The 23,507-nt window shown below is 50.2% G+C and overlaps 7 protein-coding genes across 7 annotated transcripts; 2 read left to right on the top strand and 5 right to left on the bottom strand.

The window, feature by feature from the left end:
- Window positions 1-121: 121 nt before the first annotated feature.
- On the bottom strand, window positions 122-3,222 carry FMAN_00248 (uncharacterized protein; the record flags this gene model as incomplete). The annotated part of the gene is made up of 2 exons (XM_041822075.1): window positions 122-2,948; window positions 3,113-3,222. The coding sequence occupies 2 exons, from the start codon at window positions 3,220-3,222 to the stop codon at window positions 122-124; spliced, it is 2,937 nt and encodes a 978-aa protein (XP_041687792.1).
- Window positions 3,223-5,357: 2,135 nt separating this feature from the next.
- On the bottom strand, window positions 5,358-7,620 carry FMAN_00249 (uncharacterized protein; the record flags this gene model as incomplete). Its single annotated transcript, XM_041822076.1, has 6 exons — window positions 5,358-6,191; window positions 6,241-6,351; window positions 6,403-7,335; window positions 7,390-7,399; window positions 7,454-7,466; window positions 7,563-7,620. 6 exons carry the CDS (start codon window positions 7,618-7,620, stop codon window positions 5,358-5,360), a joined length of 1,959 nt encoding a protein of 652 aa, XP_041687793.1.
- A 4,128-nt stretch (window positions 7,621-11,748) lies between these two features.
- FMAN_00250 (uncharacterized protein) lies at window positions 11,749-13,468 on the top strand (the record flags this gene model as incomplete). Its single annotated transcript, XM_041822077.1, has 2 exons — window positions 11,749-12,070; window positions 12,123-13,468. The coding sequence occupies 2 exons, from the start codon at window positions 11,749-11,751 to the stop codon at window positions 13,466-13,468; spliced, it is 1,668 nt and encodes a 555-aa protein (XP_041687794.1).
- A 798-nt stretch (window positions 13,469-14,266) lies between these two features.
- FMAN_00251 (uncharacterized protein) lies at window positions 14,267-15,361 on the bottom strand (the record flags this gene model as incomplete). Its single annotated transcript, XM_041822079.1, has 1 exon — window positions 14,267-15,361. The coding sequence occupies one exon, from the start codon at window positions 15,359-15,361 to the stop codon at window positions 14,267-14,269; it is 1,095 nt and encodes a 364-aa protein (XP_041687795.1).
- A 291-nt stretch (window positions 15,362-15,652) lies between these two features.
- On the bottom strand, window positions 15,653-16,730 carry FMAN_00252 (uncharacterized protein; the record flags this gene model as incomplete). The annotated part of the gene is made up of 2 exons (XM_041822080.1): window positions 15,653-15,759; window positions 15,806-16,730. The coding sequence occupies 2 exons, from the start codon at window positions 16,728-16,730 to the stop codon at window positions 15,653-15,655; spliced, it is 1,032 nt and encodes a 343-aa protein (XP_041687796.1).
- A 1,415-nt stretch (window positions 16,731-18,145) lies between these two features.
- On the top strand, window positions 18,146-22,132 carry FMAN_00253 (uncharacterized protein; the record flags this gene model as incomplete). Its single annotated transcript, XM_041822081.1, has 1 exon — window positions 18,146-22,132. The coding sequence occupies one exon, from the start codon at window positions 18,146-18,148 to the stop codon at window positions 22,130-22,132; it is 3,987 nt and encodes a 1,328-aa protein (XP_041687797.1).
- Window positions 22,133-22,508: 376 nt separating this feature from the next.
- Window positions 22,509-22,943, bottom strand: FMAN_00254 (uncharacterized protein; the record flags this gene model as incomplete). The annotated part of the gene is made up of 1 exon (XM_041822082.1): window positions 22,509-22,943. One exon carries the CDS (start codon window positions 22,941-22,943, stop codon window positions 22,509-22,511), a length of 435 nt encoding a protein of 144 aa, XP_041687798.1.
- Between the last annotated feature and the right edge of the window lie 564 nt (window positions 22,944-23,507).

Genomic DNA, 23,507 nt, shown 5'->3' on the forward strand with positions numbered 1-23,507 from the left:
TTTTATTGCTCCCACCAAACGCCATATATGCGTACCAAATACGCCTCATGAATATACCGGGCCATCCCTCGTGGGTATATGCGATGTGACATGCTCAGATCTATTATATAAGTCCGCCGAATCAATGACCGCCCTGGCCCATGTGCGGATGCTGATGCTCAAAAAGACTCAACACATCTGAAGGTATGTAGTCTAACCAAGGCCCCATCATGTCTGATTGCTGCAGTCCCAAAGCAGCAATGTCTATATCCTGGCTGTCGAAGGTGATGCCATCCATGCTCCCCATATTTCCCCAGGGCATCACATATGGGAAACTCGTTTGGCCAAAATACATGGCGTTTGCCCCTGAAAGGGTCGTGGCTGGGTTCACGCCATTTTCAGCCATCGCTGTCGGTGGCGAGACACTATATGTATCAAAAGCCGTAGAAGGTGGATTTGTCGGCGTAAACCTCGACCCAGTAGTGTAAATATCATTGGCCTCACAGTCCTCCGGCAACCCATCGAACTGAACAGTAGGACGAGTTTGTGTACTCGTTGCTGAGAGGTTCGAAGTTCGGCGAGGTACAACCGGGCGAGACGACTGCCGCACAGCTGAAACATTGGGCTGGGGATAAGCTGGCGCAAGCATGCCCGTCGAGTCTGGTAAGCTCTGCCGAATAGGGTCAAATATCATATTGCCAGGTGGCGTGCTGGGAGCTCGTGCCGGCTGTGAAGTTTGAGCTCCAGTTCCTGGCGTCGAGTCTCGATTCTGATACATGAGTGTCAGGCTCGAGTTTGGAGAGTTGGCAGTTCCTGCCAGAGTCCACGCTATAGGCGGGCCGGACATCCTTGGTGATGCCTTATTCTCGAATTTGGGGAACGGGTTGTTCAAGGCACCGCTACTGCTCTTGCGTCCAGCTTTAGTACTTTCATATTCTTCTGCTGTATACGTTTCGCAATCCCATATTCCTTTGGCCCTCTGGTCCAATGCAGTGATGATGTAGGTAGCTCCACCCCAGTACATTTGCACTTGTTGCAGAGAATTAAAGCACTTTTGGTAGTTCTGATTTGCTGCCGAAGCCAGCAAGGAGTGTCGTGAGGATTTGACCTCTCGAGGTTTATTGCCTCCTGGAGCGTCCGGATGATGCCCACCGGATGGTGAGTTGGCCCGTGAGGGTGAGCTTGATGCGTTTGCGCTTGACTCCATCACAAAGGCGCAAGCTGCAATGTAGATTGGCTGACTAACAAACGGGTTTCCAATAAAACTCTTGGAGTCTATCAAGTCTGCAAAAGACAAGATGTCGCAAATCGTTTTTGCGCTGCTCATACTGAGCTCGCGACTGTCTGGCAAGAGTTGCAACTCACTGCGGAGTTCAGCAAAGGGTGTAAGGAGAGTCGGTTGATGAAGGATGATGAAGAGAGCATGGAACCAGAAATGCAGCAGGATGAATGTGGTGCCCTGGCCTGCTCCCAAATACGCTTTGAAGTTGTTGACATTAAACTGTAGCCGCCAGTCCCAACTCTTGTAGAGCCTGGTCAGCTCATGCTCCATCTCACCAAGCTTATCCCATGTTTCCTTGGTGAGATCCTGCGCATTGCGAATTTTGTTGAGAACGTCACATACACGCCCGTAGAGGTGGATTATTTGGAGGAAGATCGGATAAGGTGCTGGCCAACCAGTCGCTGGGTCGATGAATGGCTCTGGGAATGAGAGCTCCAAGTCGTCATCTCGAAATGTGACAGGCCGTCCTGTCCCTGATGAGATGACACGATCAAGAATGAAGACTGCCCAAAAAGTATCCATCCTTTCTTGTACGAGCTCCTTTTGCTCTTGAGCACTCAGCTGACTCGATTCACCTCCTTTCGCCTCGGAGCTTCCTTCGTCAACCGGATGGCGACCCCAGTTCTGAGAATACAGAGCGTCCTTCTCGCCATGATACTGAACTCCCACCTCTTTCTGCAACCCTAGGTCGACAGCCATACGAATAGCAAGCCCGAGATACATCCATAGAGCGCTGTCCTGGCTTGCTCCAAAGCCCTCATAAGCCATGAGAAGACAAGCTTGCACAGCACCAACAGTCGGACACGGGAACGTATCAACAGTGGCTTGTCTGGCTCTTTGCGCAAACACTGCGCCCCTTTCCATCCTTGGCATTTTGTCGTTTCCGTTTGTAAGGATTGGCGAGTCGGAGAATCTGGCGGCCAGAGCGCATATTGAGTCAACAAGGATCGGTTCAACTCTCTTTTCTTTGACCATCCGTAAGAACTTTGACTGTCGAAGGAATGGGTAACTGGAGCCCATTTGCACAAAGAAGGTGTTGATGAGACTGATTATTAGTGGGTGAACTGGAGCTGAATCATTGGGGTCGTATGTAGGTAGTTCCTCGCTGACTACATCGCTCCCAACAGCTGAGCTGCTTCCTTGCGGCCCGCTATGTGTTGATATCGGTGACGTCCCAGCCAGTGAACCAGCAGTCGAGCGCCGGCGATCGCGCACAGAAACAACCATTTGTTTAAAACCAGGCACGATAGCAGTGGGGCCGAAGTATCGAAAATAGGGGACGCGGTGACTTTCGGAGCGTCGCACAGCAGTAGGAGAAGTTGATAGAGTGGAGAGGTGATGGCCATTCTGCACAGTCGCATTCGGAGTTTCGCGGTCCTCAACCTTTGGATCGATCATATTTGCGAGCGACATTGTCGTCCCTGAAGCTGCATGTGAATTTGGAGTTTCAGGCGCGTGCTGTGCTGGCACAGACGCCTTCTCGATCTTGATAGTCTCATCATGGTAGTGGCGGGGTTCGTGCTCGTCTCGTTCGTGGGCCTGCTTATCCAACGGCGATGGTTTCTCACAATCCTCCCTCTTGATTTCCTCAGGGTATCCTAGACATTGGTGGCCGTTCTTGGTACAGGTAGAGCAAACAGGCCGTTCGCCAGCGCATCTCGTCTTTCGTTTCCGACAGGTCAAACACCTGAGCCGCAAAGGGGTTAGCACCTGGCAATTGGGTCGAGGAAGAGTTGGGCATTGTGTAGCAGGAAGATAGACTAGACTAAAAGACAATATACTGTGGAAAGTAGAGTCATGCGACTAGTTCTGTGTCACGATGTCATGGTGGTACGACCGGAGTATACTTACGCAGCGTTGATTCTGCGCCGCTTAGAAGGCGGTTGTCCTTGATTATGTACAAAACGAATCGGACGCGGTGGCGGCGGAACCGAATCCGATGTATTTGTCTGGGTGCTCATGACTTAGAACATGGTGATGCTTCTCCTGGGGGTCGTGTAGTTGGGCGCAGAAGCGGGCAGTCGTTGGGAGTTGAAGAAGCCCAGCGCAATATGGAGCCAGGCGAGTTTAAGCGATCCGAGTATGATGACGAGTGACAAGCTGACCGGCGGGGTTCGACGTCTTTCCGGGCGTGTTGCAGAAAACTGTGGCTGTCGATATTGGGCAAATATGCAACAGGTGGCGAGGCAATGCAACCTCGGGGAAGGAGGACGCAAGGCAAGGGATGCGAATGCGACAGGAGAGTTGTTGCGATGGTTCGTAATTTCTAGGCGAAGGAGTTAAACTGGTGATATTCCCGTATATGAGCTAAAAGCCGTAAAGCTGGGCAAGGGCGCATCAATGGTTGAGGAGCATGATCTGGATTGGGTTTGGGTAATCAATCAGGAACATGAAACTAATAAGCGACGGCACAGAATGAAGCTCGTGAAGTAGACCGGGGGTTTGAGATTAGGCAATGAGAGAGGAGTTGACGAGGACTTTAGTGTTGAGTTGTGCCGTGACGCAAGAGAAGACGGATATAATAGAGTGATAATTAAGACGGAAATATTAAGAAAATATGACTAGAAGAAAGGATGAGAGGGAACAAGATGCAATGACAAAACGAATATGATTGCAAAAGTGGACGACAGGGAACTGAACTGTGCCCGGTCTGGGGACGGGGATGGTGTTTAGGCAGGTGGGGTAATTGCTCATGTGGAGAGAAAAGAACTGCAAAGCTCAAGCCTCAAGTGATCAGAGACATACGCAACACGCAGAAATAACTTACAAGCTAATGTCCTCCTATTTCGTCGACAACAGGTGTAAGTTTGTAAGAGAGAAAAGGAGAGGCATAGTCGAAGAGAAAATAAGGAGCCAATGCAACACAACAAAACTGGGCATCAAAAAAACCAAACATCGTCACATCAGTGGCAATAAATACCTACCATTAGCCTTGATCCCTCTCTCGTACCTCAGTCTCTCCTCTTTTCCCTCCCTCATCCCACTCCCATTCATCCTCAGCCCTTTCCCACGGAGTCATCACATCCAATCCTCCTCCTCCAACTCCTCTTCCTCCTGTCCCTGTTCCCCTTTTCTAGCCGTCGCCCCCAACCTTGTTAGTGAGAACCAACGTAACGGCCCGCTTGCCGCCTTGTTCAGCCCCCTCCCAGCACCACGATGATGCTCTTGTGCTTTGCATATTGTGTCTCACCTATGCATTCTTACAGATGGGGCTTTGTCTTTTGACCTAGTTGCATGCGTTGTATAATTGGATTCCTCGTATACAGACCATTCTCTCCCAAGCTCTGCCTGCTCTCTAAGCGAATTGACTGCAGGTTGGTGACAGACGATCTAATTGTTTCATCTTGAGTGATGAGAGTTCACCCCACGCCGCTAGACAGTTGTCAATCCCATGATCCGACAGACAGCCATCCCGAATAAGCCGTCCGTTACGGAGTACATGGATAATAAAGCCAAGAAACCGGACTTATTAATTAACTTCGGTCCCAGAATGCGGGGAAGCCATTTTCAATCATGGTTTGTCAGTTTCCAGTTGCGCAGGTGTCCTCGTACCCTACTGCGTAGAGACTCAAACACCACTCCTCACCCTTTTGGATCTTGATGAATCGTCATGGCCTTCCAACGCCAATGCCAAGCTCATGCAGATCATTATGCACTGCCCGCAGCATCATCGCCCGATGAAACAGAGCTCCCAAATCTGTTGAACAAGTGGCGAATGATATCGAGGTCCACTAAACAGGCATATCATCCATGGTGCTCTAGGACGTCAAGTGGGTAAGTAAACAGACAGGTAGCCGTCAATATCCACATATTCTCTTCATGTTTCATTATAAAATACATCTCATCGCGGTCATATATGCCATACAGATACAGTCGATTTCCATGCAGATAACCGTCCCTGAAATCACCGTACAGTGCCGCCTCAACAAATCCCAAGTGCTCCCAGCCATCCTAAATGTATATATCACTACGCTTCCCATTCCTTTTCAACTCCAATAATATCCAGCTGTGAATGATTGCTGAACGGGTATCGCCAGTTCGCTGTTGTCGCTATCACATGACTCGTCCGTATTTTCCTTTCCTTTCCTATCCTTTCCTATCCAAAAACGATGGTTACGCCCATATCTGCACTCACTCTTCTCCAGAGATCACCGCCACTCCTGATACCCATCATCATCGCCTCTTCTTGCTGCTGAAGCATATCGGCCTTATCCGCACGTCGCCAGACTTCTTGTGCAATAGTCCATGCACGGTCGATATTCGTCATGCCTTGCCGGCGGTTGATAGCAATGAATGCCTGTCGGGCAAGTTCACGATCAGCTAGTGTAATGGCCTCACAAGCAGCAACAAACAGTGGCCAGAGAAGAGCACTCATAGGGCCAGTATTGCTGACTGTTCCGACACAATGGGTCAGACTGATATGAGCATGGCGCTGTACGAGCGGGTGTCTCCTCGGGTAGCTGTAAATTGTCCGGTAAAGGTAGACGAACGCAGAGTGACGATAAGACAAAGCGTTGCTAAGAATACTCTGGAGTCGGCTCCTTTCTGCAGTTTGCTCAGGGCTCAGTTCCTCTGGATTTTGGTTCAGAACAGAGTTTTCGGGGACGGCGGGATGCCAGTCCTCCAACGCCGCCTCGATAGCCGTTGCAGACGTCTCAAATTCCGTTCGGAGAACAGCAACCTTGGAAACCTCTTCGTTTGCAACAGCAACATCAAGCTGATCCTTGAGTGCCAAGAGGTTGGAAAGTCGATGGATGATGGGCCACAAGGAGGTGGCCATGCCCAGCAGAGTGTCGACACTGCCCAAGGGAGATGTGGCGCCACAAGAATCGAGAGGAGGGAAAGGTGTAAGATAATTTGTGCCGGGAGCACTAGAGAGAGGAGCAGTACCAAAGGACAGTGCTGCAATAACATCGTAGAAACGGAATGCCTGAAAATCGTCAGCGAGTTGCTCATTGATCCAGTCGAAAACGACTTACCCGCTCCAAGAAAACACCAGTGGGATCAGTGGCAGTTCCATTGTTGCTCATGATGGTCATGGCGCCTTTGAGATGGCCATCCACGATATTGGATCGACCCTTTTGTACCAGCTACAAGGCGTCAGTTACACTGCTAGACATTCAATCGATCGATCGACTTACCACTTCATAATACACTAAGAGCATGATAGCAGCTAACAACTCATTTCGGTTTGCGCTTGAGCCCTTCTGGATCAACCGCGCCAGACCCTGAATAGCTCTGTTGTGAAAATAGACACTCTTCTCGTCATTTTCAACCCCACGGTACTCGAGATGAGCACTCGCTAAAGCATAAACAGCGTTGGTAACAGCAGGGCTCTCATGGCACAAAGGAAGCACAAGCTGCTGGAAAGGATTGCCACTCTCTTCACGGAAGACGATGAGATGCGACAAAACGTTGCAGAAATGGTCGACAAGTGCACGACGGTTCGTACGTTCAGAGAACTCTGTGAATACCGGGGCGCAGAACTCAAGTCGAGGGGATTGTGTAGGAATAGGCGCGATCATAGCCAGTGAAGGGCTAGGGGTGGCGTACGCGGCTGCATATGTGCTGGCATATGTTGTTGTCGGGATATTGATGGTAATAGACTCCCGGCGAACTATCTCTTCGATATCCTCCTCTCCGTTCTCAATATGTTGAACGACATACTTGGAATCATCGAACGGGGGCAATTGAAAATCGACCGAGTCGAGAGGTGAAATTATTGGAAGGTCCGCGGCCGCCCAATCTGTAGGGTCATTTGTGGATATGCTGGCAGTACGATTGACGAGGGAAGTGTTGAGTATTGGTGCCTGGGTCGTAACAGGAGTGTCGTCGATTGAGTCTTCGTCAGCTGATCCATCATGCACATCGTCGTTCCATTCGGAGGTGGCATGGATATCCAAAACATGAGTTGCCCTGTCCGAGCTCGAGGAGGAGTTTGTGTCAAATGGCGAGCAGGGAACAGTTGCTTCACGCTTACGCCTCTGGCGAGGTCGGACAGGTTCGTAATTGCACTCCTGGCCACGTTCTTGGCATCGGGCGCATGCAGGTCGAATCTCGTCACATTTCTTTTTCTGTAGCAGCTAGTCAGTATCATGTCGACTGCACATGTAGAGTGAGCTGTGTACCTTTTCCTTGCTATAGAAATTGTTAGTTGATTGCTAATATAGGAAGAGAAAAGCAATGACTTACCAGTAACTGCATCCTGTGCGACGAGAAAAACGTCCGAGTCAGCAAGTCCATTGAGCTAAAATGAGGAGCGTTGCTTGTGTAACAAAAGCTTCCAGAACAATTCACATACCTGCGCGCGAGCGCTTCTTAGGAACCTTGGGTGGTGCAAGTCTGGTGTACAGCAACATCGTGGCCGTTATGTGGTGGCGAATATAGATGATCGAAGGATCACAAAGTCAATCATGCGGTTTCCATCCAGGAATTGAGATGGTGGCGCATGAGCTTTGCGGGTATTGGTGAGAGACGTTTCGAGGTTTACAGTCTCAGCACAAACCGGTTGCTGGATGCTATGTTGAAGCAAAAGTAGTCGTCGACTGAATATTTTGAACTGAATAACGGATCTGCGTGTGGGGGAAGTAAGAGGGGGAAATAAAGTCCACAAGAAGCCGAGGATCTGGGGAGAAATTGGAGCGGAGGCGGGAGATCGGTAGTGATATTTATTTAACAAGTAGCCCAGGAGATGGTCACGAACGTTGGCTAGGGCGAAATATGACGATACAATCTAACAGGAGACAATGGCCAAAGTTTAAAAGGCAAGATTGAGGCCAGGAGCAGGATTATGAGTAGGACCAAGACGTGAGGGGGGGGAGAAGAAGGGGAAAAAGAAGAAATGGAAGGGATCAAAATTGATGCCTCGTGCGTCTCTGGGGCGTCATGGTTCGGTCTACCGTCGAACAGAAAGTCCCTCCTTGCCAGTCTCGTCACTCACTACACACCATCGTGATCTTTCAGCATCCACGACAATCATGGATCCCTGGCCCTGGCTACGACACTTGCCCGAGTCTGGGCAAAGCTACCTTTTACTAGCTTGCGGGGTTACGGGCGCTGGTCTGCAAGTGCACTGAGAGCATCAGAAATCTGCCCTGAAGAATTTTGTAACCGCTGCTCCTTGCTCTGCGGAGAGCATGGAGATTTGGGGGGATGAAAATGGGACCATGGGATGAATTTGCAGGGGGTAACGGAGAGCTTTTGCGGTGGGATGGAGAATCGGGGTATCAAGGCCGATGAATTTATACTGTGTTTGCCTTGTCTACGGCCTGGCAATGCACAGTGATCATACAGTATGAGTCTTTTCTCCCGTTTGGTGCAGAACAAATGCAAATCCACGCCCCCGCTCGTCTACAGCAGGTGACTTTTGTTCACATGAAAAGCGACCCTCTCCTCTCCTCTCATCCAACGCCACCCAGAGACAGAGTTCTAGAATTGCCAGGAGGAACTGGACGTTATCGATGTAACCCTCTCCAGCTCCCCAAGACTGAATCAAGTATTCGGACTCGGGCACCGAGCTCGTGTCCCTGCAGCCACCAAATGGCATCCTCAAAAGAGGCAAACCACGGCCCAAAACCACATGGCCCTGGCATTCTTTTCCCCGGCGGGCTGGAAAATCCGGGGTAATGAGACTGCCAATTCAGCACCATCCGGCTGCCACTCGGCCGCTTTCGGTCCAGATGGTGATGGGCAACTCGCTCTGACAGGCGCGGCAAACCAGAAACCTGGCTAATCGCCAGGCCAAGCAAGCCACTGAGAGCATCCGACGCCATGCCCTTCCCGCCCCCGCGTGCTTTGCCGGACGCCGCAACCCTTCCGTTTAAATGCTGCATCGGTCTGAGATCTACGCTCTTCAGGAGAATGGGAATCCTCAGGAAGATCGCAACAAGGGGTGATCACTTCCCCCGCGTGCGAGTCTGACGGGAGGTTCTGAGTCGATTATGACCGGTTCGCTTGCGCAGGAACGGCAAGAATCATTCGTCCGCCAAATAAAGTTCATGGACCCTTAATTCCGCCCTTTGATCGGCAATGCTCTAAATTCAGCATCAGTGGAGATAATTCAGCAACACGAGCTACGACGTTGACGATGTTGACACAGCGTTGGTGTACCTGCCAATTCTAGAAGCCGTCGGCGAGTTTATTGCCAGCGTCTGAGCGTAGAGTGCCAAGCAAATCGGAGGCTTTTGGGCAAGATTTATCAACGGCAGCCACCGATCGTGAAGCTCGAGTGCATCTTGGCCATGGGGCCACAATAGCTCTCGTCTGGTCTTGAAAGTGGCGCCTGGTGAAGCACCGGCATGCACCTAAAGTTGCAGGACCCTTGACAGGCCTAACGATTCTTGGCAGCGGGCAGCGGCCGGGTCCTTTCTACTGCCTTGTATGGATACCCAACTGTCGAGCGTCCATGCGATATTTGGGAGGTCCAACTTCATGATGAGCGCCAGACCTAGGGAGGCTAGAGAGGTTCGGTTTGGTTTGTCTCTGAACAAGCATTTGCGAAGTGGGGAAGAGTCAACACTTACACACTCTGGGCTGATGATTGATAATGCTACTCTCCGAGTACCTTACTCCATCCTTCAATCTTATGATCGTAGTGGGTGGTCAACTTAGGCTCCTAGTCATCTGCAGCCACTACTGCACTACTCTGTTTGGTCTTGGACTTCTCGCCGAGAATTCACTTTGAAGGTTGCGACTATTTGCGCACTGACAGAATGACGTTCTTTATGTTTATTAAGGTTAACGAAAATGCCTCTTCTCTGATCATTTCCACAGAAAGCCGAGGTCCGCAACATCTTGGGCGTCCTGCTGATGAAGACCGGCTCCAATTACGTCTCCACCTACCACCAAAGTCCAGCCTGTTCGTGCTCACTAAAAGACTCTATTTTAGGATAAACCGCCGCTACCTCACGATGTCAACAGCCATCTCAAACCAGGCATCAAATTTTAAAGCAGAAGCCCCTTCTGACCGCCAAGCTAATTTTGCTTGAAAAAAGTCAGTTGCTTTAGTTGACGATCGCAAGGCTACCAGAGGTTGACCGCTTAGAGCCGGTCATCGGTCAACCTGGCCAGCATATTGCTCTCACGACAAGGAAGCTTTTAACGAGGACAGCCGAAGTGCATCGCTTGTCGGAACTTTTCAAATGGGCCTATGATCGCCCAGCTGGGGTTTTGTCTACACAGGACACGATTTATTGAAGAATTTCGTTCAATCGCAATACTCACCTGTGCCAGCAAAGGGTGCCTGTCTTCATAGTAGCTTGACCTCGTCAGCAACTCTCAACTGACTTCCATTATTTCTATTGCTATTATATGCCTCCGCCCCCGAAGTTCTCGGCCCCCAATCCTCGGTGATTTGGATGAACTTCTGTCGTTGTGGACAGGGTTCCCTTCTCCATAAGACACTTGATTCGTGGCCTTGTCTACTTGTCAGACGGACAACACCGCTGAATGGCTGCCACGGTACCAACGCCAATGCACTTGAGCGCACCATATGCTCCCAAACAATGCACTCTCCGTTCACAGTCGGCCACTAAGAGCTTGAGAAATCCGTCGCCGACCAATCGTGAGATGAGAGACACTGCATTGTCTTGAGGGATGGTATGGAAATAGAGCATCGAGGGGGCTTCGCTGTTGAGCTACCATGGCGTTGTTTCCAGCGAATCCGATGAGCTGCACCACAGCCTCAGCTGCGACTGGAGCGATGGTATTGGTGAAGATGACGAGCCACAATGCAATACCGCACATATGGGTGCTCTCTTACAGCTCTGTCACCGATCGATCGGCTTGAAGCTCTTGGTCTATGATGTTCTGTTCGGTTTCAGCTCGAGCAGCCCCCGCGAGAGAAAATGAGCCGCGTGTCGAGCCCATTATTGCTTATCCATAGGATATTGCTCATCGCCGTGCAGCTTCTCACCGTTTTCATTCCACCTGCTTTCACAGTCTCCACGCTGGGCCCACGATTATTATTACCTTAAGAGGAGCTATTTCTTGCAATCTCACCAGTGCTGCGCTTTTGGGTTGACCGCCCAACCAGAACGAACCGTGCAGTCGGTTTCAGTGGGCTTCTCGCTCAGCCCTACAGATCGTCTGGCACGAGTGAAGCATTTACTGCTCACTCGTGGCGTAGCATCTTCAGACCCCGGTTATTGACAAGCCTCTAAGGCCTCCATTGCTGACTGTAGGAACATTCCTATTTTGTCTGACGCATTTCTCCTTTTCTCCTTCTCATCATTACTTTTGGTTGTCTTGTTGCGAAACGGCTGAATATTCGACACCATCCTCACGGCGATCTTGTCTCGAACCGATCTGTGACCGTTGTGAACCCGCGATTATCAATCAGATTATATCCGTTGATTTGCGACAACCACCAGCCTGAAGAGGCTGCATTTATCCGAGTTACATTTTGCTCATGATCGGCGCCCCTCACAGCTGAACGAAGCCACCCTCGATTCGCTGTCACATTTCCCCTCAGTTCCTGATCGCACAAGATGAGGAACTGGGGGTGTAGCTTTTGCCTCACCTCGGTCGTTGGTGCATTTTGGGCTTTTGGTGTTGAGGCGGCCGACTACAGAAGACATGATGGCGTTCATCGTATTGAGAAGGAGGCGCAAATCACACAGGCAGCGGGCCTCGCTCGACGAGCCGAAGCGCAATGTTCGACGAGTATGAAGCTATGCCCTTCGAGTTTGGATGGAGGATGTTGCCCAGAAAACTATGATTGCGCCAAAGAGAGCTGCCAAGCGACAACGAAGGGACCCTCGACGTGTGGAACAAAAATAGGCTGGCATGTTTGCGCTCCGGTCTATGGAGGTTCGTATTCTGGGAATGTCAAGCGTTTGTGAACAAGGCTCACATATAGCAGGAGGCTGTTGTCCTGACGGTTACCTTTGCGAGACAGCCGACAATTGTGTACCACCCTCTGGATCAGCATATACATACGATTGTCCAGCTAGCCAGTATTTGTGTCCGTCATCACTGAGCTACGGTTGCTGTCCGAATGGAATGGCATGCGGCGTGAACCAGTGCTACTCATCTGATCCTGTAACTGTCACAAGTACTATGGTCATTACAACGACAATAAAGGGGGAGCGGACGACTTATAAAACGACAGCCGTGACCGTCGAAACACCAACAGCTCCTACGGCTCTCCCGACGGTAAATGCTGGCGAAGATAACGACCAGGCAGTTCTAAAATACTTCCCTTCGTCGATCCCCAAGGTCAGCCCAACGACCTCATCTGGCGATGATAACGGCGACAAAGGAGGCCTTTCGACTGGCGCATTGGCTGGTATCATTGCCGGCTCTGTGGCTTTTTTAATTATCGTATTAGTGGCAGCATTTATTATCATCCGCCATCTGAACAAGGTTGTTGCCGCTGTCGCCACACCAAGAACATCAGACAAGTCCAACGGCTCAAATAGCCAATCTCGACAGACCCGAGAGTACAAGACAGCAGACTCGGCTGTTGATGAACTGAGCATCGATCCGTTGATACATCCATCACTGATACCTCCACGACCGCGAAACCCCGGCCCTGATTCTGCAGCAACTTCACCATTCGGCCTCGCTAGCGCAGATCACGGTTCTAATGAGCCTACGCCAGGAGGGAACGGTTACCACGCGGTACCAGGAAGCGGTAACACCAGCAGGCATGCTAGTTTTGATGCAATGGGCAACAGGGACGATTACTTCAGCGCCGTAGCTGCTGGCGAACAACATCGAATGAGCCATATCTCTCGACTTACTGGATCGACGAGGAACCGTTCGAGTACAGATTCACATGGGACGTATGCACATGTTCGGAACTACAGTAATGCTTCAGAAGGATCCGATGGTTCCCCTGGAGTGATGGCAGGTGCTCATCCCACGGCGGAGCTAGAAGCAACACCGTACGTACCAGAACTGCCAAGCTCTCCATCATCGGTAGTATTCCCAAGAGATGAAAGGCGAATATCATCAGGCAGTATTGCCAGTGTCCCGAGCCGACCTCCTGTAGCTCAGCGCCAGTCGGGTGGACCACGAATACGGAGTGATTCTCTGGGTCAGAGTAATCTCAGTATTGTGAACGAAGAGATGCATGGATTCTATGGGCCGAGTGAACACCTCGTTGGTCAAACGGACAGCCATCGGCCAGGGACTCGAGGCTTGGGTAATAGGCAACCAAATGCACCTATGGAACCTCCACGACCTGTGGCGGAGGAACCATGAGCTTAGTTGTTGCGTTTCTTTCCTTTATATACGGTTTTTAAGCCAGGGTATGATGTGACTAGGCGGATGGGGTTGATTGTTGGGAATTTGACATAGCGTAGCATGGCGTTCTCTACTGGGTTCTAAATCTTTGGGCTGGAGAGGGTGGCAAACAGGTCTATCTAAAGAATACACGAGTATATAGAGTATCTAGGGTCATTTTTGTCTGTTACTTTGGTTGGTGCAATCGAGGACTTTCCAGCTACCTTTGTGAATCTTGGTGATATTCAATATTTTACCTTCCCACAAACACCCTCAGTCTTGCACCTTGTGATAAACCATCAAACTTTGCTTTTTCCTTCGAGACTTCAATATGCACTTGATTTATGCTTAATTTATACCCGGAGCATCGGTTCGCTAGAATGCCATTGCAAGGATAGGGATGTATGTCATACCCATGAATGTCTTGTTGATGCCTCCCAAAAACATCATAAGTAACTTGCTCATCCACTATTGTCACTCTACACCCGTATCCGCACCCCAGGGGGCAAGAAAACACCGGACCTTGGTATAGGATATCAGAATAAACTTAGTAAAGAGTCCCCTAAGTTTAGGCTAGATTGACCTAAATACTTTTCATCGCTTAGGGTCAAGGTCCTAAGTTTTCTCTCCTCCCCTAGATCGCTAAAGACTCGCTGGAAACTATCTACACCGAAGAATGTGATACCAAGTTGACACAGCTTTGAAGTAAAGCAACGAACCAGGAGAGGCCTCGTTCATGTCCACAAAAAACATCGTGAGCAACTTACTCTTGCACTATTATCCCTCTACACCCGTATCCCCATAACGAGACCGAATCTCAAGGCAATCATCGCCCCTGGACAAACCCTGAGGATCAACTTTTCCCAAATGTGTTTGCCAAACCGGACTCCAACACGAATCCTCGGTCCCCAAGTCCCTCCACACACGCATCTGCATCCTCTTCGTTGTTTTGCAGATCGAATACTCCGTCAGGCAGTACGGACACAGGCCATCTACCTGGCGTCCAGGGTTTTTGAATGCCTCATGGACGCATATGATTAGCTCCTCGTTGAGACGACTAGGCTGCCACATTCTTAAGTAAAGGTGTGTTCGGACACCAAATTCCTCACCCCAGCCCCGGCGCACGACGAAGGCTCTCCAGTCGAGTTCTGACATGGCCTGATGTTCGCAAACTCCAAAGTACCTGAGTTTGTGGAGTCCTACCGTCCCGCCTCTCAGGGGGTTGGTGAAGGTCCATTTGTTGAAAAGAAGATATCGACCAGAGACGAGCTTGGGATGAGACTCAAAGTGGCCTACTACTCCAGACTTTTCCGAAGGGTGTATGTGGCAGCCTGGCGAGAAATCAGTGTGATATGGCTCCAGGAGACTCTTGAGAAATGACATTTGCTGGCGAGTCTTCTTTTCCAATCGGTGGTATATGAGGCTCATCCGAACATGCCTATGCCTTATCAATAAGGCTCCAGCCGCGAAACGCCAGAGATCAGGGTAGTTCCAACCTGTTTGAACTCCAACTGGAGGACCTTGCGGTTGTGGGTAGAGGTCTTCCTCTTGAAATTCTCGGAAACGTAGCGTTTTTTCATCAAGCCAAGCATTAGGAAACTGCCGTATTACAAATGTCTTGTACTCCCGCTTTTGCTCAAGTGTTAATCGAGAATATGGGACTGTTCTGTTTCTGTACTCTAGTAATACTTTTATCCCGCGGCAGGTTGTCAGAAGACACAGCTGACTGCTGGCTGGGAGGAATGAGTGAATGATGAGCACGGTTTCGACGGGTAAATTGAGGAACAATGAGTCCGAGTTGTTCTTTGTCTTTGACAACTGAGACCGGTCGTCGCATATCCAGCGGCTTGGTATATCCTGAATTTGAGCCATTGTGAAAGTCGGGGACGCGGCTTGCTGTTGGAGTCAAAGCCTTTGTGTGTGTGTGCCTTCGTGCCTTGGTGGGAGGATGTGAGTAGAAGTGAAGATTAAGAAAAGAAAAGAATAAAAAAGAAAAGGACAACGCAGTTTATTCTTTTTATTAAACCTTTTAGGTAAGTTTACCCTAAATTTAGGATATCCTTTACTAAGTTTATTTTGACACCCTGTATTGAAGCCCGGTGTTTTCTTGCTCCCCGAGAACTGGCCATACTAAAGATGCCAAAGTTGTTGATATAATAAGATTCAGGTGTTCCAGGTCCAATCATACTTCCTGTGAGTCTCCTTGAGAACCTGAATAGCCTTGTCGTAGGCACGATGCTTGATATCCCGCTTAACCACGATATCAGGGACTGGAAAGTTTAGTGCTTGAATTCGCGAGAAAGTTTGGTGACTCACCTTCCAGATATCCATGGAACAGATCTTTCTCATGCAAAATCTCTACTCTCTGAACTTCTCTTATACCGTCATCGTTGTTGATTCTCTCTGCGAATTCAGTCTGTTCTGCAACAAGGATATCGATACCAGGGACGACAAGAAGAATCCTCTCTGGCAAAGATTCCTTTTGTGAAAGGACAGGACTAAGTCTTGGGTCCTCAAAGTGTTTTGATCTAGCAGGTGCTGCATATGCATCGAAAAGGGGCAAAAAGACTTTTGCTGGGTCATTCTTGGGCATATTGGCTGGATGCGGTTTCTCCCAGGGACTCAGACGGAAGTCAATAGCAGCGTAGAAAGTTGTGATGGCCTTGATAGATGTAGGAGATGGTGCCTGGCAGCTTTTATGCTGAGTGACCGCGAAGGCCAAGTTTCCTCCGGCAGAAAACCCACTCGTAGTCATCAGAGATGGATCTGCACCCCAACGTTCTTCGGCGTTCTCTTGTAGCCACTTGATCGTTGCATCAGCATCGTCGACAGCTGCTGGGAAAACATGTTCCGGCGCCACGCGATAGTCAACATCAATAACAACGGCACCTGTCTGTTCCGACACCAACTGATCGAAATATGCGTGACCTTCTGGCAAGCCACCCATGAATGCGCCAGCGTGAAAGTTCACATGAAGTGGCCTGAGAGCTCTCCCCTTCCCAACACCAGCAGTCTTGAAGATCAATGCTCGAGCATAACGACCCGGCGCAATATGGAGATATTCAACAGTGTAAGAGCGATACAAAAGACATGGTATTGCGGCGATGGAATATGTTAGGAGAGCAGCTGGTTGAAATACTAGCAGCCGCCAGCGCAAGGCCCATGGTATATTGCGATAGAAGATCGCCACCAGACTGGGCCGAAACCAAGTATACAGTTGGTGGATGATACTAGAGACCATGATCAATCTTGGCTTCGTTCATCAACGTCGCGATAAAACAAAGGTCAAGTTCAGGTTTGCGGCTGAAATGCAGCAGAACAAAAGAATCAAAGTTGTAAGCGGCCCAACATCGCACCGGTCTTTTGTGAGGAAGAGCCAATCAACAACCACAAGCTAAGAACAAAAAGCGTCTCATAGAAATCATATATATTACATTTCGGTGATAATTTTACATATTGAGTCCACTCCATCGCAAATACTACTCACGCTTCCGAGCTCACACATGCTACTCGAGCCTTGATCGAACATTAACTTGCTGAAAGTTATCAAAATATCTGAATCTAGAGCAAGAACAGTTTCAAAGTCAGCCACTCAATAAGGAATACATGTACAATTTCCTGCATGCAATTTAGATCACAGCCGCCACTCAAGCAGCTGTCAACTTACCGGTACTGGTTGCTTCAGGCCAATGCTGTGTCAACATGGTATCACATTCTTCGGTATAGTTTCCGAATAGCGAGTCTTTAGCGATCCCTCAAGTTTATACATTCAAAGCTACACAAGGACATGCTGTGTATATTGTGGTGATAGAGGAATGCGGCAATCTATGTAAGTGAAACACACCTAGACCCGACGGGCCGTTCCTGGTAGTGGAGGTTGACTACCCTAAACTTGATGTTGGAGGTGACACTTGCTGAAAAAGGTTCGAGTCACGAGAGGGAGAGGGAGCAGAGTGCAATGCAGTAAAATGCAAGCATATCGCCCAATCGTGGCCTGATGTAATAAATGTTGCAGATAAACCCCCAACAGCAAGGGTTTCTCTGCTCGTTGCTGGGCATCTCAGTAGTCGATCAGAATGGATCCCAGTGTGATCCAATGGAATGACATCACCTCTGTTTGCGCACTAACTACTCGGTAGGTACATACCTAACAGGGAGAGCTAAGAGATATGGATTGCTTGCTCTCGCAAGGGATAAAATACCAGCGAAATGGAGCTACAATTCAATTATCAAAGACAAAAGGAAACCGGAGAAATTAAACACAATCATAATTTACAGTCTCAACTGTGAAATTCAGCCACTTTCCATTTGCGAATCTGACCGTTGTCTCGACATCACGCTCAGGGATCAATGTCCACAAAAGCCGTCGACCCAGCAACAAATGTAAACAATGACCGGGGCCAGTCCCAACGTCCTCGACCAACCATCCGCTGCCACACAAGCCCAGCGTCTTCTGGGTCTGGGGGATACAGTACAGCGCCTCCCAGACTAATATCTGCACGATTCCAGGAAGACCCCTTGACCTCTCCTCTCTTCTTCCTCCTCTTCCTCGCTTCAATATCCCCTTTTCTTTTTTATCGTTCGTGTGTGTGTCACTGCGAAATACTCGAGGCACACATACGAAAAGGCACAAGCCGCTGACCGCTCTCCCCTCAGATGCCCCGACGTAACAGGCCTGAGGACCTCGATTTCGAGATTCACGTTGATCCATCTTGCTTGAGCGATCCTATGGACGATAACGATACAAGGGCCCCCGAGGAGCCAAAGGTGGAAGTGGAAACAGACCACGATCTAAAGAACGCCCCTGCCCAAGAGCTTGATAACGACATTGATACGACAAATCACACCGACTCACCATCTGAAGCAAAGGCCGAGCCTACGGTCGAAGCTAAAGAAGAATATCAATCTACTATAACAACAGCAGAGACCAAGGAGGAGGCACAATCTGATCAAGAGGCATCAGACTCAGAGGCCGACTCAGAAGCCGAATCAGAGCCTGAAGCTGAACCAAAAGAGGAAGCCAAAGCTCAATTTGACACCGAAGATAAGCCAGAAGAACCAATTGAGGAGCCAGCAACAGAGTCAGAAGAAGTCGAAGCTGTACCTGCTACATCTGAAGCTGAAGCCGACACATCAGCTACAGAGCTCTCATTAGACGATACGAAAGATAACGACGAGGATCATACCCCTGTCGAAGACGCCATTACCACTGAGGACACGCCTGCGGATACTCCAACCGAGTACACCCCTTCCGCAGATATCCCCACAGACAACATTCCTGCCGAACACTCCACCGCTCAGGACCCCAAAGAGGACGAACCTATCGAAGAGGACAAGGCCAAATCTGCCGAAGCTGAGGTCGAAGCCTCTACTGAGGGTAACGAAGAGAGGCACTTTTCTGAGACCGAGTCAGACCGCTCAGGCTCTCGACGTGAGTCCTCTGGCTCTTCAGGATCTGAATACTCCAGCCGTCGACACTCTGGTCGCTCCGAAGCTATCAGCGGCGTTGCTCGTGACATTGCTTCACAAATTGACAGCCACGAGAAGCGCGAGTCGCTTAATAGCTACTCTGGAACAGACGATACTGGTTACATCTCTCATTCAGAGTCGGTCAGTACTCGCACTGGCCCAAAAATGTCGACTGCTGGTATGAGAGGCGGTGTAGATGAGGCTGCTGAGAACAGCTCCCACCATGAGCACGAAGACGACGTTTTCAGTGATCGAAGTCCTCGCAGCTCAATGGGATCTGTCTCGGAGACTGACAACAGAAAAGCTCAGGATGCTATGTCGCGGATGACCAGGTCGCCTCGTGTCTCAGGTGTATCTGGTATTTCCGGCTTCTCAGAGTATGACAGGGAAGAGGAAGACTTCATCCCTACTATCCGAGGCAACCCTCGTCCTGTCTTCCGATCACCTTCTTCTGTCAAGGCCATGCAGATGTCATCGCCTCCAGGCTCGACAATTGGCTCCCCTCGATCAAGTCGTCGAGCACCTCTCTCTGCATCTCGACTTGGCTCTCCTCGCTTTTCAGAGCAGTACTCTCCTAAGAAGACACCGCCTCGTTTTAAGCGATCTACACCGCCCCTTGTCCTTCTTCACGTTACATTGCTTCCGCTTCGGTGGCCGTGGGGTGACGTGCTCGAGAATGCAGATGCCGACGATCTGAGCAAGGAGTGCAAGGCTATACGAGATGCTTGGCGACTATTGCAAGATCGCATGGCAGATACCACTGTCGAGCGCGGTATCCTCCTACCTCACCCCCAGAGCGACTATGAGGTTCTCGAGGAGAGGCTGCTTGAGGCTCTTGACCTCCCAATGAGGCGTCGTGCTCGTATCCTAGAGTGTGGTCACTATCTTGGTCCCTCCAACGAGATGACAATAGAGGACTCAGAGGAGGAAGAGAGTGAGGAGGATGAGTATCAACAGCAAGAGGAAGACGAGCGCCGATCAAGTCGTCGCTCCCAGGCACCGCCTACACACTGGTGCAAGACATGCAAGTCGGACATTAATTATGAGTCGCTCGGTCGTGCCAAGGTCTTCCGTGTCAAGGTGTATGCCAGCAACGGTCTGATCCGTGGCGGTGCCTGGGAAGCTTGTTGGAAGGAGATGGAGCGGGTTGATGTCGAGATAGAGCCTCTCGTTGACGCTGTATCGCAGCATGAGCTCGTGTCTCTGGAAGCTGACCAGGAGAGAGAGTTGGCGATGAGGGAAGCTGAAGAGGAGGAAAGGTATATCAGGTTGGATGAGGAGCATCGGGAGTTTGAGGAGAGGGAGCGAGGACGTCTGTCTAGAAGGCGGGGAGAGTCTCGCAACCATGTTGAGGATATGAGCCATATGAGTGAAGGCAAGTCACGAATGGAGAATCATGATACTTCTCGTCATGATACATCCCATCATGAGGACTCTCGCTACGACAAGTCACTGCGTCCGGAATCCGTTCATGATAAGTCGGCCTACGATGAGTCACTTCACGAGCCCTCTCACCATGAACTCTCTCACCACGAGCCTTCTCATCAAGAAGAATCTCTCCATGATGTCTCGGAGGCTCGTGAAGCATCTATTCACGATACTACCAAGGATCATGACCAAAGCCACATTGCGAACGACACCCAGCCTGCTGAGGAGCGCTCGGCTGATGTTACCAAGGAGTCCATGAAGGAGCCCGCCGACGATGTCGAGGAGTCTTTTGCTGAGGAGCAGGATGACGGAAAGAGCCGATCATTTGAGGAGCTCGAGAAGGATATCGACGACCATCTCCAGGAAGAGCGTGAGAGGAGTCTGGCAGAGGAAGCACGAAATACTGAACCTACACCCGAGCCTTCTCACCTTGAAGATACCAATCTGGAGGCTGAGGAGTCTTCTATCGCCCCCGAAGACCCCATCGACTCAAAGGATGATGAGGCAGAGCGTCTGAGGAGAGAGGAGGAGAGGTATAGAGAGATCTATGGCGATACTCCTGCCTCCAAGGAACATCATCAGGAATCCCAGCGATCATTCCACGAACAACAGTCACAACATCACGATCAGCACTATGATGAGCGCAGTCGCTCTTCCGCCGGCAGCCACGCGCCCGATTATGCGCATGCCGCTCCTCGAGTGCCCACCGCTGAGGAACGTCGCCAAGCAATGAAGAGTGCTACTCTGCCAGAGCTACTGGCCGAGTCAGTTCGTGTAGTCATGCAAGACAAGAAGAACATCTTGATTGGCTTGCTGAGTGTTCTCATTCTTCTCTTGGCTATCCGTGGAAACACTGCACCCCAACAGGATCCTAGGAATTTCCAGACTGTTGTTATGAATCGGGAAGTGCCTACCGTGACGGTGACACAGGCCATCAGTATCCAGGCGACCGAAGCCGCTCCTCAGATTGCTGCTTCTGCGGATCCTGTCGAGGATGAAGAGGAGGAGCGCAATGTTGAGGCCTATCATCCCGAGGAGAGCATTGTTGTTGAGAATACCCTTGCTCAGTCCAATGCCGCCCAATATGAGCAGGTAAACAACAACCAGATTGCTATTGGCAACTCCTATCCTAGCCACGGTGGCTCTTCGACTGGATCCGTTGACCCGTGTGCTTCTTGCTCAGCCCCTTCTCAAAGATATCACGGAGTTGGGGCACCCCGAGAACTGGACGCTGGACCAGCCGCTGAGTCGCCTGAGACCGAGAAGCAACCTACCTGTGAGGAGCGCATCGTTCGTATCGTCGAGACAGTGACAGCTGTTGAGACTGCTACAGTCAAGATTACTGAGTATGCGACTGAGGTTCCATCTCAAGAGACGCAGGCTGCTGAGGCCGTTGAAGAAGAGAGGGTTGAGGAGAGTGCTGCCCCTGAGGCAGAGGATACATTCGTGGCCGCGGACGCCCCCGTCGATGGTGAGGCTCCTGTGGAGGAGACACTCCCCACGGAGGAGACGGTCCTCCCATCTAACGAGGCCGAGTCTGTGAAGGAAGAGGGGGACCCTGCTCAGGAGACTGTGTCGCCTGACGAAGAGGCCTTTGATGAAGTCGAGCAAGAGGCTGATGATGCGGAACCCAGCATCGAGGCCGAGGCCACTTCCGAGTCCGCCGCCCCGGAGGCTTTGGGCTCTGACGAGGAAGCCGCCCCCGAACAGGCTGCGAAGCACTCGGAGGAGGCTGACGAGCTTTAGGGATTTGCAAGCGAAGCCATGCTTTATATGCCTTGATGTAAGTTGCTACGAAGGATATACCTAGGACGCATTCGTTTTTTGATGAAAGAAAATGAGGGATACACATGTGGTTTTTGGTGCGATGATAGTTTGAATGATGCATGAAGGGTACATAATTAGGAACCTGTTATGGGGACTATCTTAGTCAATATGATGAGAATAGACACGTTATGCTTGTAATGCTGATTGCCTTGTTTGTCAACTTGATGTGATGTAACGATGAATTATGTGATGCTTGCATAGGGTCTATCAAGAACTTGGAATACTTGGCATGGCCTGGAATATATATCTCATTAGGCCACGTATAATCGACCTTGGTCAGGTCTCGCAAGGCTATTCAAAGCCTGATATAGATATCCATACAGTCAATCCTCCACTCTCTCTTCCCCAGTAAATTTCTAAGCCACTCGATCCCTAAGCCCGACCACTCGGCTCTCCTGGCAGCTAGATCATCACTAGCAGATTTTACGATCGCCGCGACCGTAGTGTTGGCCATGTCGAGGACGGTCGAGTTGAACGTGAGGTCCTCTGACGGCGAAGTAAACGCTACATCCGGTGTTATCGGACGCGGGAGGAACCAGTTACTGCCAAGGTCGAAGAAGCATCGGTCGGACCAGTTGCACGAAGTCAGGAAGAGAATAAGGAGGAGGATGGAGCAGTACACGCATGGTCGATTGAGGAAGTACGTGCAGATAAAGAAGAGAAATATGAAAGCAGGCGAGGCGTTGGTCGGGATGAATAGGAGAGGAAGCCAACTGCATTGAGGCAACATGATTAGTTTTTTGTGATCTGAAAGAGAAGAGTGGTTGTGAAGGGGGCATACTACCTGCGAAGACAAAACATGCTGGGCGATAATTATGCGATGAACAGAGGTATCATGTGGCGTCGATTGCCTAGGAGACGGGGATGTTTAATCGTGGTGTATTGCGCGAGGGCGCATGTGGAGGGTCTGTTGAAGGCTGAGGCTGGACTGGAGACTCGGGAGGAGGATTTGGTGGCGGTTTAAAGGTGTTACGTCGTTTTGGAGGGTGATGAATGGGGGTGATGCTGTATTGGGTTTAGTGTCTTGTTGAGGCTCTGGGTTAGGTATTGATATCATGGGATTGGCTGGACTAGAGTGAAGACTCAGTAAGATATTTGAAGTTGTATGGTGTTTTGCTCTTTTATGTTGTTTTTGGGTAAAATAGTGTAGATGATGGGAGTTGTTTTTGTTTTCTTCCTTCCCGTCCTGGATAGAGTTGTTTGTGGCTGGGCGGTTATTCACATCGCTTCCGAGGGTGTATAAGAGCACCTAATACTGAAGATAGGTAGCATTTGATACTGACACTGCACTATA

Source organism: Fusarium mangiferae (assembly GCF_900044065.1).
Source record: "Fusarium mangiferae strain MRC7560 genome assembly, contig: FMAN_scaffold013, whole genome shotgun sequence".
Lineage (NCBI taxonomy): Eukaryota > Fungi > Ascomycota > Sordariomycetes > Hypocreales > Nectriaceae > Fusarium > Fusarium mangiferae.